This window comes from Choloepus didactylus, chromosome 1 (genome assembly GCF_015220235.1).
Source record: "Choloepus didactylus isolate mChoDid1 chromosome 1, mChoDid1.pri, whole genome shotgun sequence".
Classification (NCBI taxonomy): domain Eukaryota; kingdom Metazoa; phylum Chordata; class Mammalia; order Pilosa; family Megalonychidae; genus Choloepus; species Choloepus didactylus.
In genome coordinates this window covers 98,308,803-98,322,862 of record NC_051307.1, presented here as the reverse complement: position 1 = coordinate 98,322,862, position 14,060 = coordinate 98,308,803, and the positions used below count along the sequence as shown (strand labels likewise).

The 14,060-nt window shown below is 40.2% G+C and overlaps 1 protein-coding gene across 4 annotated transcripts in view; it reads right to left on the bottom strand.

Moving 5' to 3' along the window:
* Nucleotides 1-3,769, bottom strand: part of ATP13A5 (ATPase 13A5) — a 131,458-nt gene extending 127,689 nt beyond the window's left edge. For all 4 annotated transcript variants that reach the window (XM_037838149.1, XM_037838169.1, XM_037838159.1 and 1 more), the window contains exon 1: nt 3,639-3,769. In XM_037838149.1, coding sequence (XP_037694077.1) covers nt 3,639-3,698 — 60 coding nt within the window. In that variant the 5' untranslated portion in view covers nt 3,699-3,769. The remainder of the gene's footprint in view (nt 1-3,638) is intronic.
* Between the last annotated feature and the right edge of the window lie 10,291 nt (nt 3,770-14,060).

The following is a 14,060-nucleotide window of genomic DNA, read 5'->3' as shown; positions in this document are numbered from 1 at the left end:
AAGTACTGACCTGATTGTTACTGTGAGGGTATTTTGTGGATTTAAATCTTTAATCAGATGCATCTATGGCTGATTACATCTGCAATCAATAAAGGAGCTTGCCCTCAGCAATGAGAGAAGTCTTTTCCAATCAGTTGAAGGCCTTAACAGGAGAACTGATGAATTTAGCAGTCCGAAAGAATTTCCATTTCAACTTTAGGCAGCCAGATTCTCCTGGGGAATTTGTCAAAACCTTCATTGGAGCTCCCAGTTTACAGCCTGCCCTGAAGAATTTGGATTTGCCAATTGCCATGGTCACGTGAGCCTATATCTCATTATATTTACGTGTTTGTATGTCCTGTTAGTCCTGTTTCTCTGGATAACCCGGACTAATATGGTCACATTCTACAGGTACAGGTTCCAGGTAGACATACTTTTTGGAGGGCCACCATTCACCTCACTATAAATGACTATAATTCATTGAGAATATAACAATTTTTTCCTATGGTGGTAGTCATGAGAGAATCTGCACATGCAAACATATGCAAGGATTCCGTGAATGCCTAAGTGTGGGAAGCAGCACACTATACTGCCCATCCTAGAGATTCTTAAAGAACTGAAATTATTAAAATCTTGGAGAAGCGCTGCTTTACCTGCTGACCTCCATTTCACCTAGTGTTTTACAAACCTACTTGGTAAGGGAAAAAAGGGGACATTTAGTCACATAATGCCTATTAACAATATTGTTGTCCAGAAGACAGTTTTGGAAAAGCTAGTATTACCTCATTTAATCCTCACTGCAACTCTGAATTGTAGGTATTATTATCCCCATTTTTACAAACATGCAGAGAGGTAAACAGCTTGCCTGACAGAACCAGAATTCATGTCTAGGTCTGTGTGGGGCCAAATCCCATTCCATTAGAAATTGAGCTATACAACCTGAAGTCTCCAGCTTCATTTAGAGTCTGGAGTTGTGAAGGATTCTGTGGGATTTTTCGTGAAGCTATGGGTTCAAGAGAAGACAGTAAACCTGAGCATGAATGGAGGGGCAGAGTAGAACACCTGGTCAAGGCAAATTTTTAGAAAAAAGTCAGGTAAAAGGAAAGGAGACTATGAGAGTTGAATAATAATGGAGAGGGTGGGCAAAGGAGGTAAATCAAGAAGTTCAATGCAGGACTGTACAGTGAGCATATCTATTGCACAGGCTGGGTGAAATAAAATACTGCTTGTCCAGTGCCCAGCCTCATGCTTGGAACAGTAAATATTTGCTCCGCCACCCCCATCCCAAGGAGTTAGGACCTGAGTGGCAACAGAACTCAACTCCTGGAGGCTAATGCAGTGCTTCATATCCCTGTGGAGCTCAGCAAGGTAACCTAAGTGTGTGTTTGAATAACCTCACAGGCCTTCCCCATCCTCTCAGGTTCCTAGTGTGTGTTTGATTAAAGGAATTTATTATTTGCCCCAACCATATGGAGTTTTTACCTCCAAGTCTCTCACCACATTAAGAAGTGATTGCTCACTTGAAATGATGAAAGCTAGAAGATATCAGATCGTGCCATGGGAAAGAACTTCAGGGAAAGAAGAGAAAAAGTGGGAAAAGGCTGTTAAAAGTCACAGACCAACAATCCCCAAGGCTGGGACTAGACCACACCCAGGTTTGGTTTGACATTGGGACTGTTTTAAAAAGAAAAATGAATTTGTTTGCGAGATTTAAAATCAGGCTATTTAAAAATTTTAAGTCAGTTTCCCTTCAGGCCTACCCAACTCACCAAGTTATATGATAGCAGGAGAGGATTTGCATCTTGTTTTTTCCGCCCAAACTCATGAGAAGATTTGAGAAGGAGAGATTTACCACCCTTCCCAGCATGCCCGGATGACATGAAGTAAACAACGGCGGGGATTCCTAATGGGGATTTTTGATGGATGTTCTAAATGTATTTGATCACCCACAAGAAAAAGGAAACTGGAAACTGACACGTTTTATAATCCTTTGATACCCCACCCCCTCCACTGTGATTAAGAGAATTAAAAGACTTGGTTATAAATTTTACAAATACATACAGCACCTAGTTGGAGAATAATAAAGAGCAACATGAATTTCTTCATGATTACTCATCTGCATGTTGACTAAAGCAGGGTTGTTCAGCAGTGAACACAGGTGAGTAGATCTGAATTCTTTAAATCCTGACAGTCTGAAGACTTGAGAGCACTGTAACATTGTGGAGATGAGTACTGTCCAATCATGCAAGTCACAAATGTGATCCATACTTGTACTTTGAAATTTCCTAATAGCTACACTGGAAAGGTAAAAAGAAGCAGGTGAAAATAATTTTAATAATATGTTTTGTTTAAACCCAACCTATCCAAACTATTGTCATTTCAACGTGAAATCAATATAGAAATTCTTAATGAGATTTTTACTTTTTTCATTCATGTTACGTCTTTGAAATCTGAGGTGCATTTTACACTTACAGAACATTTCAGTTTGGCTTGGCTACTTTCCTAGTACTCAGAAACCTCACATAGTCAGTGTCTGCTTTAGTGGGTAGCTGAAGTCACTTATTTTCCTTATGTTAACAAACAAGGTAAATGGAGAGAGGGTGTGTTTGGATTTCCCACAGATCTCATAAGAAACTTTAGAGGGAGGAAGAAACTGTTAGCTTCTGACATATGAAACTATGTTTGCTTGTGTTATTTTCAGCCGCCCAGTGCTCTCTCTCTTCCTCTTTGCCTCCCTCCTGCCCCTCTCTCTCTAGGTCTCTTTTGCTTATTGCCTCCCCAGAGACAATGTTGTAGTGTAAAAGCCTGGGCTGGGGTTGGCAGGGGGAAGCACTGGGCTGGATTCCCAGCCCTGTCTCCTGCAGCCTGGATGACAGTGGCCAAGCTACTTAACCTGCCTGGTCTCAGCTTTCTTTCCTATGAAATAAGATTAGCTCTTTCATCATCAGATTGTGAGGATTACATATCATACTAAATGTAAACTCCCTGGCACCAAATACACACTGTAGGCGTTTTCAATGCTTTTAGTGATTATTCTTCAAGATTTATACATGTTGATCAAAGGAGCAATGGGGGAAAATGAATTGGAGAGGAAAGAGAACTTTTCTTTTTATATGCGCGCTAAAATCCCAGGACATATGGTATCCCTTCTTCAATACTCGGTGCTTAAAACCTTTCTGTGCTCTTAGTAAAAAGCATGACTTGAGCTAAAAGCACCCTGTTCCTAGGCAATGCAAACATACCCAAAATAAAAAAATGAAAAAAGAAACAATTTCATTTTTCAACAACTTTAGAGGCCAATTACACAGTGACCCAGATAATAAGGGGGGGAGACTTCAATGAACATCATGTAGGACCATATTCTGATTATTCTAGAAAATGTCTGAGGAAGAAACTTCATGTGGTCTGCTGCATATAAGGAAGAAAAGGCAAGAACTATACCATCCCGCGGACACAACCTTCTTAGCTACTGCAGGTTACTCTGCAATAAAACAGCGGCTCACTGCTCTCCAAGGAGCCTTGCCAGACTTAAACTTTTCCAGGCTTTAAAGCCAGTAACATCAGTGCTAGAGTCTCTCATAAATTAGTTGAAAACAATGGTCACTGCCCACAGTCTGGGCACACTGAGAAGACTGTAATAAAAAGAAGGGAAGACTCACCAGTTCATTCTCGTCTCCTTGGTTGAGCAACGCCTGATGGTCCCCCTTAGAGTTCTCCATCTAACCTGGACAGCCTCACCTGTTAAGAGTCCCTCCTGGCTAAAGCTCCAGCGAAATGTCAAAGCCACCTGGGCTTATGTGAATGCAGAACAATCCCTACTTGTTATTGCTTTTAAAATCTTAGCACACACCTTCTTATTAGGATATGAAAGGAGAATAAATCTCCTTAGTCATAGGATTGCAATTTGTTAATCTGCCTGTTTCCAGTTTGGGTTTTTTTTTCTTCCTGGTGTTTATTTACTGAGCTAAATGTGAGTGCCTGCAGCCTTGAGGAAGGATGGCACTGCATGAAAAAAGTTGTTGAACTAAAGAGACTAAGGATTTCAGGTTCTATTCATAGATGTCTCAGCCAATGAATGGGGATGACAAACAAATAAACAACAAAAAAACCCAAGACAGAAGGGTTAACCAGTGCAAGCTTGATAAAAACATGTGGACATTGGAAAAATAATAAGCATATTGGGGTAGCAATGAGAATTGGAAGAAAGTGTCCCAGCCCCACCTCTACTACTCAGTACCTCAGTGACTGGACAAATAATATCTGAATTTTAGGTTTCTAATATTAAAATGGCAAAAATAATTATAGGGTTGATGTAAGTATTTAAGGTGATATTTGTAAAAGGCCAACTATAGTACCTGCCACACTCAATAAATGATAGTTCATCATCATCATGACACTAATGAAGAAGAGAAAGACTTAAAAATAAACAATAATAATTTGAGTCCTTTCATTTTCCCATAGTTTGTGTGGTGGTTTGGAGCTGTATGTAACCAAAAAAACTGTGTTCTGAAACAATTGATTCCTGTGGGTTTGAACTCATTGTAAGTGAGAACTTTTTTTCTTTTTTTTTTTTATTGATTGTTCAGACACCATACAACTATCCAAAGATCCAAAGTGTACAATCAGCTGCCCATGGCACCACCATACAGCGGTGCATCCATCAACACAATTAATTTTTTTTTCAATTTTTAGAACATTTTCACTGCTCCGGACAAAAAAATAAAGACAACAATAAAGGAAACTCAGATTTTCCCATACCCCTAACCATGCCCCACTCCATTATTGATTCATAGTTTTGGTATAGTACATTTGTTACTGTTGATGAAAGAATGTTAAAATACTACTAACTGTAGTATATAGTTTGCAATAGGTATATATTTTTCCCTATATGCCTCTCTATTATTAACTTCTAGTTACAGTGACATACATTTGTTCTAGTTCTTAAGAGAGATTTCTAATATTTTCTAATATTTTTCTAATATTTGTATAGTTAATCACGGACATTGTCCACCACAAAATTCACTGTTTTATACATTCCCATCTTTCAACCTCCAACTTTCCTTCTGGTGACATGCGTGACTCTGAGCTTAGCCTTCGCACCACCTTCACACACCTTTCAACACTGTTAGTTATTCTCACAACATGTTTATACATTTCCAGTCATTTAAGTTCACCCTAGTTGAACATTCTGCTCATAATAAGCAACTGCTCCCCATTCTTTAGCCTCATTTCTATATCCTGGTAACTTATATTTCATGTCTGTGAGTTTATATATTATAATCAGTTCATATCAGTGAGACCCTGTAATATTTGCCTTAATGTGTCTGTCTTATTTGACTTAATATAGTGCCCTCAAGTTTTCTTCATCAACCCATTTCTTTTAAAATGGTTTTGTTCACACACCATACATTCTGTCCTAAGTAAACAATCATTGGTTCCCCATATAGTCAGGTATTTATGTACTGAGCACCTTCAGCGCTCTCTATATAAAGACATCTCCATTTCTTCCACAGAGACAGAGGAAGAGTCAAAGAAGGCAGAGAGGCAAAAGAAAAAGAAAAGAGAAAGAGAGAAAAACAAACAAGCAAACAAAAACTTGATAGCTAGAAAGCAACGAAAGGAAAGGAGCATAAACCTAAAGTACAGTAAAGAGTCAGACAACATCACCAATGCCAGGAGTCCCACACCTTCCCCTATTCCCCAACCATAAGCATTTAGCTTTGGTACACTGCCCTTGCTACATCAAAGGAAGCATAACACAATGTTTCTGTTAATACTAGCCTCTAGTTTGCATTGATTGTATTTCCCCTCAATCCCACCCTATTTTTAACACCTTGCAATGTTGACATTCATTTGTTCCACCTCATGTAAAAACATATTTGTAGCTTTTATTACAATAGTTGAGCACCCCAGGTTTCCCTGAGTTACAAAGTCCCTATCTTTCCTCTTTTGTTCTGGTGTCCCACATGGTACCAGCCTTCCTCCTTCAACCATACTCACAGTCATCTTTGTTCAGTGTACTTACATTGCTGTGCTACTATCTCCCAAAATTGTTTTCCAAACCTTTCACTCCTGTCATTTCCTTTCTGTCTGCAATGCTTCCTTTAATGTTTCCTGTAGAGCAGGTATCTTGTTCACAAACTCTGTCATTGTCTGTTTGTCAGAGAATATTTTAAGCTCTCTCTCATATCTGAAGGATAGTTTTGCCAGATATAGGATTCTTGGTTGGTGGTTTTTCTCTTTCAGTATCTTAAATATATCACACCACTTCCTTCTTGCCTCCAGGGCTTCTCTTGAGCAATCCACACATAGTCTTATCAAGCTTCCTTTGTATGTGATAGATCTCTTTTCTCTTGCTGCTTTCAGGATTCTCTCTTTATCTTTGATATTTGATAATGTGATTATTAAGTGTCTTGACATAGGCCTATTCAGATCTATTCTATTTGGGGTACGCTGCACTTCTTGGATCCGTAATTTTATGTCTTTCATAAGAGATGGGAAATTTTCATTGATTATTTCCTCTATTATTGCTTCTGCCCCTTTTCCCTTCTCTTCTCCTTCTGGGACACCAAAGACATGTAAATTCTTGCTTTTCATTTTGTCTTTAAGTTCCTGGGGACGTTGCTCGTGTTTTTTCATTCTTTTCTCTACCCGTTCCTCTGTGTGTAGGCTTTCAGGTGCCTTGTTCTCCAGTTCCTGAGTGTTTTCTTCTGCATCTTGTTGTATGTTTCCAGTGTGTCTTTCATCTCTTGTGTTGTGCCTTTCATTTCCATAGATTCTGCCAGTTGGTTTTTTGAACTTTCAATTTCTACCTTATGTATGTCCTGTGTTTTCATTACACGGTTCAGTTCTTTTGCCATATCTTCCCTAAACTTTTTGAATTGACTTATTATTAGTTGTTTCAATTCCTGTATCACAGTTGAAGTATAAGTCTGTTCCTTTGACTGGGTCATAATTTCATTTTTCTTAGTATAGGTGTAGTTTTCTATTGTCTAGGCATGGTTTCCTTGGTTACCCCAATCAGGTTTTCCCAGACCAGAATAGGCTCAGGTCCCAGAAGGAAGAAATATTCAGTAGCCAGTTTCCCTGAGGGTATATCCTAGAAAATTGGTACACCCTGTGATGACTCAGGTCTCTGTGTTTTTCTGCCCAGCAGGTGGCATGTGTCAGCCTGTAATTCTTGACTGGTGTAAGGAGGTGTGGCTCTTTTTCCCAAATTTCTGAATGAAAGGCAGGTAGTAGAGCTGGACCCCACCCCTTTCCTCTTAGAGAAGATAGATGTCCTAGGGGGAGGTCATTAGCATTTCAATGGTCTCTCTCTCCCTGTGCTATACCCTTGTCTGGGTCACAGCACTGGGAACTGAAAATGGCTGAGGCTTTCTCCACTGAGCAAAAAAGAAACATAAAGTCCCCTTCAGAGATAGTCTGAGGTGACCCTCCAGCACTTCAAGGTCAGTCGTCACCCAAAGCCTCTGTCTGCTTGTTGGGGATTCATACCTCGTAGGGAGCAGTTCACACTTGCTAATTAAAATCCCAGTTGGAGCTCAGCTGAGCTATATTTGCTTGCTGGGAGAGAGCTTCTCTCTGGCACCACAAGGCTTTGCAGCTCAGGCTGTGGTGGGAGGGGTCTCCCAGCTTGGATCTGCAGTTTTTACTTACAGATTTTATGCTGTGATCTCGGGCATTCCTCCCAATTCAGGTTGGCGTATGATGAGTAGATGGTCTCGTTTGTCCCCCTGCAGTTATTCCAGATTATTTACTAGTTGTTTCTGGTTTTTTTTCAGTTGTTCCAGGAGGACTACTTAGCTTCTACTCCTCTCTATGCTGCCATCTTAGATCCTCTGTAAGTAAGGCCTTTTGATGAGGTTACTTCAGTGAAGCTGTGGCCCAGGATGGGTCTTCATCCTGTTACTGGAGTCCTTTCTAAGCAGAACGAAATTCAGTTAGAGAGAAAGCCTTGGGAAACAAGAAGCTGAAGGTCAGCGGAAGCCAGAAGAGAAGGAAGAGGCCGCCATGTGCATCACCATGTGACACAGAGGGCCCAGGCCAAGGATCACTAGCAGCCAACCCCAGAATGCCAGTCTTCAGGAAGAAAGCTTCACCTTGATGATGACTCGATTTGATTTTTTCCCAACCTCAAAACTGTGAACTAATAAATTCCTATTGTTTAAGCCAGCCCATAGCATGGTATTTGCTCAAGTGGCCTAGGAAACTAAAGAAGTTTACAAGGACTTTTCAGATAAGTATATGGAAGGAGGAGGAGCTAGAAAAGCTGAGTATTGGGGATATAACCAAAATTTCCACAAATGTATAATCCCTGCTGAATTTATCATCAAGTAACTGGATAAACTGTGATCCATTCAGGAGTTGCTAATTTGTTCACAATAAAAACTTTTATCATTTTATTGTATTTTATTGCATTCAATCCACTGAACAAAACTCTTGCCACTTTGGCCATGCAAGAAAAGTTACTAGACATGAAAACTACCAGAGGATGATGTTAGACCCCTCCCAGTGCCTGACATAGTCATCAGTTGCTTTGAGAGGGCATCAATGTTCACCTTGAAGTTCAGGAGAGGTCAAAGTTTCTCTCTGGCTCAGGAGAAACTGGCTGATGAGAATAAACATACAACACAGCTTTGCATGACAAACAGGCTACCAAAGTGCTTGTTCAAAAGAATCACATGCCACTGCAAATGTTGCACTTTAAGTAGTACCAATCTAAGTTAGAGCTCAAATTTGGAGAAATGGGTTCTGGATTTTAGTAAAATGTAATGAAATGAAAAATATGAGTGACAGACATCATGAGCTTCTTACTTCATCAGCTATTCACTCATATTTCTTGCCAAGAGAAATCTAGTTTTGTCTGGGCAGCATGACTTCTGCTCAAAGCACCGGGGTTGAATTATGATTTGTCTAGGAGTGGGCATGTGGCCCAATTTTAAATATTGACATTCAAGGGGAAAAAAATAGCCAGCAGGAGGGGTCTTCTGAGAAACAGTATACTATGAATGGAGAGAGAGAACTTTTTTCCTCTTCCTCTCTTCCTCTCTTCCTTTCTTTGAAAGTTATGCATGAGGATGCGATGCTTGGATATGGCAGCCATCATTAGATCATGGGAACAATGAAAGCCACTGAGCTAATGGTGGTGGAAAATAGGATAAAAGAGCTTCCATCCATATGATACAACAAAGCCATTGCACCAAGCCTGGGACTGCCTAACTCCAGATTCTTATTAAATAAACAATTAAATGTTTTTAATGAAGCCACTCTTATTTGGGTTTTCTATTCATTACAGCCCAAATTTTCTCACTGATGCAATGCAGAACACTCATGGCAAGTTTGTTCAACTTTCACTTGGCAATTATTTATTGAACAACAGCTCTGTTGCAGACATCATGCTAGGCCTGTGGAATACAACAATGAAAAGGAGAGAGCCACTTCCCTGAGTGGGTTTACTGTTGTTTAGGAAAGACAAAGTTTAAACAGCTTCTTAAATAAGAAAGGCAGTGAACTCAGACTTGGGTTAGGAACAGCTTCCCAAAGGAAGTGGCATATAAGCTGATACCTTCAAGAGGAGCAGAAGTCAACCAAGTGAAAAGACTGGGGGAGAGTGGCAGGTGGTGAGCACGTTGTAGGCCGAGGAAGAGAACATATGAGGATGGTCAAGAAAGACGAGAAAATGTGGCCCGCTGGAGGTATTAAGAGAAATCAAAGTGAAACTTGAGAATAGAGAGAAAGAGGGGGAGTGATGAGTGATGATGACGGAGATGTGAACAGAGTTCTGCCAGGCTGTGAGGAGCTTGCAAACCATGTTGAGCTGGTTGATCCCTTCTTTGGGTTGTTATTTTTTGACTTTGTATGTGACAGACGGTCTGTAAATCCACTAGCCAAGAGCCCACACCCTGACTCTTCTACACAGACTGTAGATTAATCACAGTGAGGGGTAAAGGGATAGATCAGGATGGATCCTCTATCAAGGGACTCACAGTCTGGTGTAAGAGGCAAAACCATGCAGAGGTGACTGATCTGCAAGGCAGATGTGATGAAGGACTGCATTATTCCAGGCTAAGCCTTCAGAACCTGCAAGGCTCTAATATTGGGTGATGGTGTAGAATGGCCTATGACATCTGATTGCATGACCTCGTGAGCTCACTGCAACAACCAAAGGTAAGGAAGATACTTGAATTTCGATACATGACTAATCCTTGACAGGAAATATGGATTCAAAGATGTGGGCAAATACCCACTCTTTAATTGCACTCAGACTGTTTATGAGTGGAACCAACCAACCCTTACCTCTACCACTCCTAACCAGCACTGGACCAAAATAACCCATACATTGGAACAGAGCAGAGAGAGCTCTCTTTAGGAAACAAAAATATGGGCTGTTCAAATAAAGCCTGGTTGTGGCCTTTCCCATTCTCCACCTCAAATTTCTATTTAGGAAATCAGCATCTTGAGAATGTGGTAGATGTGTCAAACCTCAGATGAGCAGAAGTGAAATCGTATCTTAACTGGGACAAAAGGAAGGTCCAAACTTAAAAGGAGCTGTTTCAGTTTGCTAAAGCTGCCAAAACGCAATAGACCAGAAATGGGTTGGCTTTTTCAATGGGGATTTATTGGGTTGCAAATTTACACTTCTAAGTCCATGAAAATGTCCAAATTAAAGCATTAAGGAAATTGAGGAAAAGCTGATGGTATCAGGGTTCCTCTGTCACATGGGAAGGCACATGGCGACTTCTGCTGGTCCTTCTTCTCCTGGGTTCTGGTTTCAGAATGGCTTTCTCCAAAATGTCTCTGGGCTTCTGTCTCTCTCAGCTTCTCCTGTGGGTCCTTCTTGCTTCTCCCAGGGTATTTACTTTCTAAACTTCTCTCTCTCCATGAGCTCTCTTAAAAGACTCTAGTACAGGATTAAGACCCACCTTGAATGGGCTGGGTCACATCTTCATGGAAACAACCTAATCCAAAGTCCCCTCCCCACCACAATAAGTCTGCACCCACAAGAATGGATTAAAAGAACATAGTCTTTTCTGGGGTACATAACATTCCAAACCAGCACAGGACTCTTCCTTTATTACTTCCTAATTTCTTTCTGTCTGTTTCATTCTTTTAGCCAATAGGTTCTCAGCTCTCAGACCAGTGTTAGGACTTAAAGGTGGATAGAAATAAATCAGACACTAATCCTGGCATTTTGAGTCTACAGTCTAGTAAAGAGATAAGACAAGAATATGACTCTGCTATAGGGGAAAAATGGAATGGGCCAGTGGAGAAAAAGCTCTGGGAATTCAGAAGAGGGAGAGGAGCTCAAAATGCAGCAGCTCAAAGTACTTAAAAGAGAATCTGATCCAGTGGCTATTCACCTTTGTGAGGTTACAAAGAATGCTGAGAATCCCACGAAATTTGCAGATTTTCCCCTCTCAAGAATAATGCACATATGCACATGTGTTTAAAATTTTATTTACATGGTGGTGGTGGTGGGGTGTTAAAGAATAAGAACCACTTATCCAGTTCAATCATTTCATTGCATAGTTCTTATTAAGGTGTTTAACAAATATTTATTGACCACTTACATTCTGTCATGTACTACTCATGGTGTTGGGAGGAGAGATAAAGTCGCTACCCCCACAGAGCTGACTTCCATGGCAGGAGATTAACAAAACAAGTAAAATTCAATTTGCCAGATAGTGCTATTGCTGTGAGAGAAGGAAGGCTAAGAAGGTTAACAGGAAAAAGGTATGGTGGGTGGGAGTGTTGCATTTTAAATACAGTGCTCAGGAAGGCAAAGGCATGAGGCCATCTGGGCAAACATGGGTCCAGGCAGACATTCCAGAGAATATCAAGTGTAAAAACTCTGCAGTGAGGGCCAGGAAGGAAGCCAGTGAGTTAGGGTGGCATAAACAAATGACAAAGTCACAGAATTTGAGGTCAGAGAGGAAGTGGGGTGGACCGAGTGTACTTAGCACCTAGAGTGGCTCATTTTTTAGCACTCCCCTCCTTTATATGACAAACGTTTTCCAATAATAATTGTAATATGAAATGAATAACAACAATGGCCAGAAATGAAACAGACAGTAAAATTTTATTTTTTTGATTTTTATATATATAATTATACCATTAAAATAATTTTTTAAAAAATGAAAAATAAAATCAATATTACTATGTATAAAAGAAAAGTAATGGATTAATACTTCTAAGTTAAAGTTTTTTTTACAAAAGGAGAAAATATATACCTTGTAATTAATAGTAGCATGGCAGTAATTAATAAATGAATTTTAATAAAATCAGAACACCTGCAGGAGGTATAATTCAGGCAACTGCTAATTATCCCACTAATGTAATGGTTTACCTTCATGACCCATTCTTTGGTTTTAAAACCAGCAACTGAAAGTTTGAAAATCAATAAATTTCAATTTTATAGATATTATTCAAATTCAGAATATTTTCAAGTATGAACTAAAATTTGTGCTTAACATACAAAACTATTACAACTTGCAATGCACACTCTGTTTTACTCCAGTTACTATATTTGAAGAAGAACCTTGGAAGACAAAATGTAGACAATTAAATCTAAGCCAGGTGATGAAAGTCTTAAATGTTTAGGCAGGTAAAGAATTAGATTTTATATGGTTGCTGAAAAGCATCCCTGGGAGGTGAAGTAGTGGTTCACCAAGATCTTCCACTCCTCTCAGTTCAGTTCTTCACACTCTTGTGAAAAACTTCCATATACAAAGCACCATTCTAGGCCCTCAAATGAGAATCCAGTGATGAAAGAGGCACAGGCACTGCCTGTGAGCTCAATCTGCTGGAGCCAGGGATCCTGAAGCCAAGCTTTCTGCATTCTCTACTTTCCTCCAGCGGCTCTTGTGACCCTTTAACAGAAGGGCTTTGGCTAGCTCATCTCCCACTGGCAAGTTCTAGTTTGGCTCATCACTGACATGCATTAAATCATTTATTGCTTACATGGATCCTTGAGGTATAGAAACCGGAGTTCAGAATGTGTTGGCAGAAGTTATGGTGTCTGAAAATGATTGATTTGTGGACTATCTGCAGCTTCTGATAGAAAAGAAGGAAGCCTGGAGACTTCTAATCAGAGCAAGTGAAGCAAAGGGGGAAGAATCATTCCATTTCACCCACTTATAGCTGACTCCTGACCAATGAGGACAAGGTGCCCCCCTCTTCTGCTGATGGGTTTTCTCTAGGGCTCTCATTTCTGAGCCTATTCTAGGCATGGCTGCCCTCAAGCTGCCCTCCGATGAGGCAGAAGTACTGTTTAGGGAGCTGAGCTAGCTCTTCCAAACCTCTCATGGGAATCTAGGACCAGCATTTGGATTAAAGCCTATGCTCTACTTTGCTCTTATTGTGAGATGGAGTTTTATGCATTGCAGATTCTGTTAATTTGGTGTGGATCATTGAAGCAATTATTCTTTTTATTTAATTACTTCTGTTTTGGATTTCAAAGACATTGTCTCTTCAGTCAGTAAAAAAGTATTAATTGATTTGCTCCATTATGCGGTCAATTCTATTTTACTGCTTTATACATCCTAGGCTTGATGGATCTCACTGTCCTTGGGCCCACCTATTATCCTCGGGGACTATTCCCCAAAACACTTTATTCATAAGTCAATAATGGCTCTTATTGCATTCAAAGGGAAGAATAATTCATCTTCAAATCCCAGGACTTAGCACAAGGAATGGTACATATAGTAGGTGTTCAATAAATGTTGAGTGAATGAGTGAATCACCTTTTCCCTGCCTAGAGAATGTGCTTTGTAAGATTTCACTTTTCAGATGAGACAGATGCCTATAAAGGTTAGCTGCTGGGTTGGTCAGTGGCAGAGTGAAAAACAGAACTGTGGCAGACATTATCTGTGGTCTCCACAGATCCCCCTTTGATATATTTTGGCTTCCCCCCTTCTCAGGCTTCTTTGTGCTTTTTCTTCTAATGACATGCATTTGCCACTCTTCAGAGGACTGCCCTTGAGCTTTGAGAGCCTCTTTGACCATACTTGAAAAGTGGCTGGAGTATACTCTCACCCTTCCCCATCTCCGCTTCTGCACAAGCAACCCTGAGCCAATAC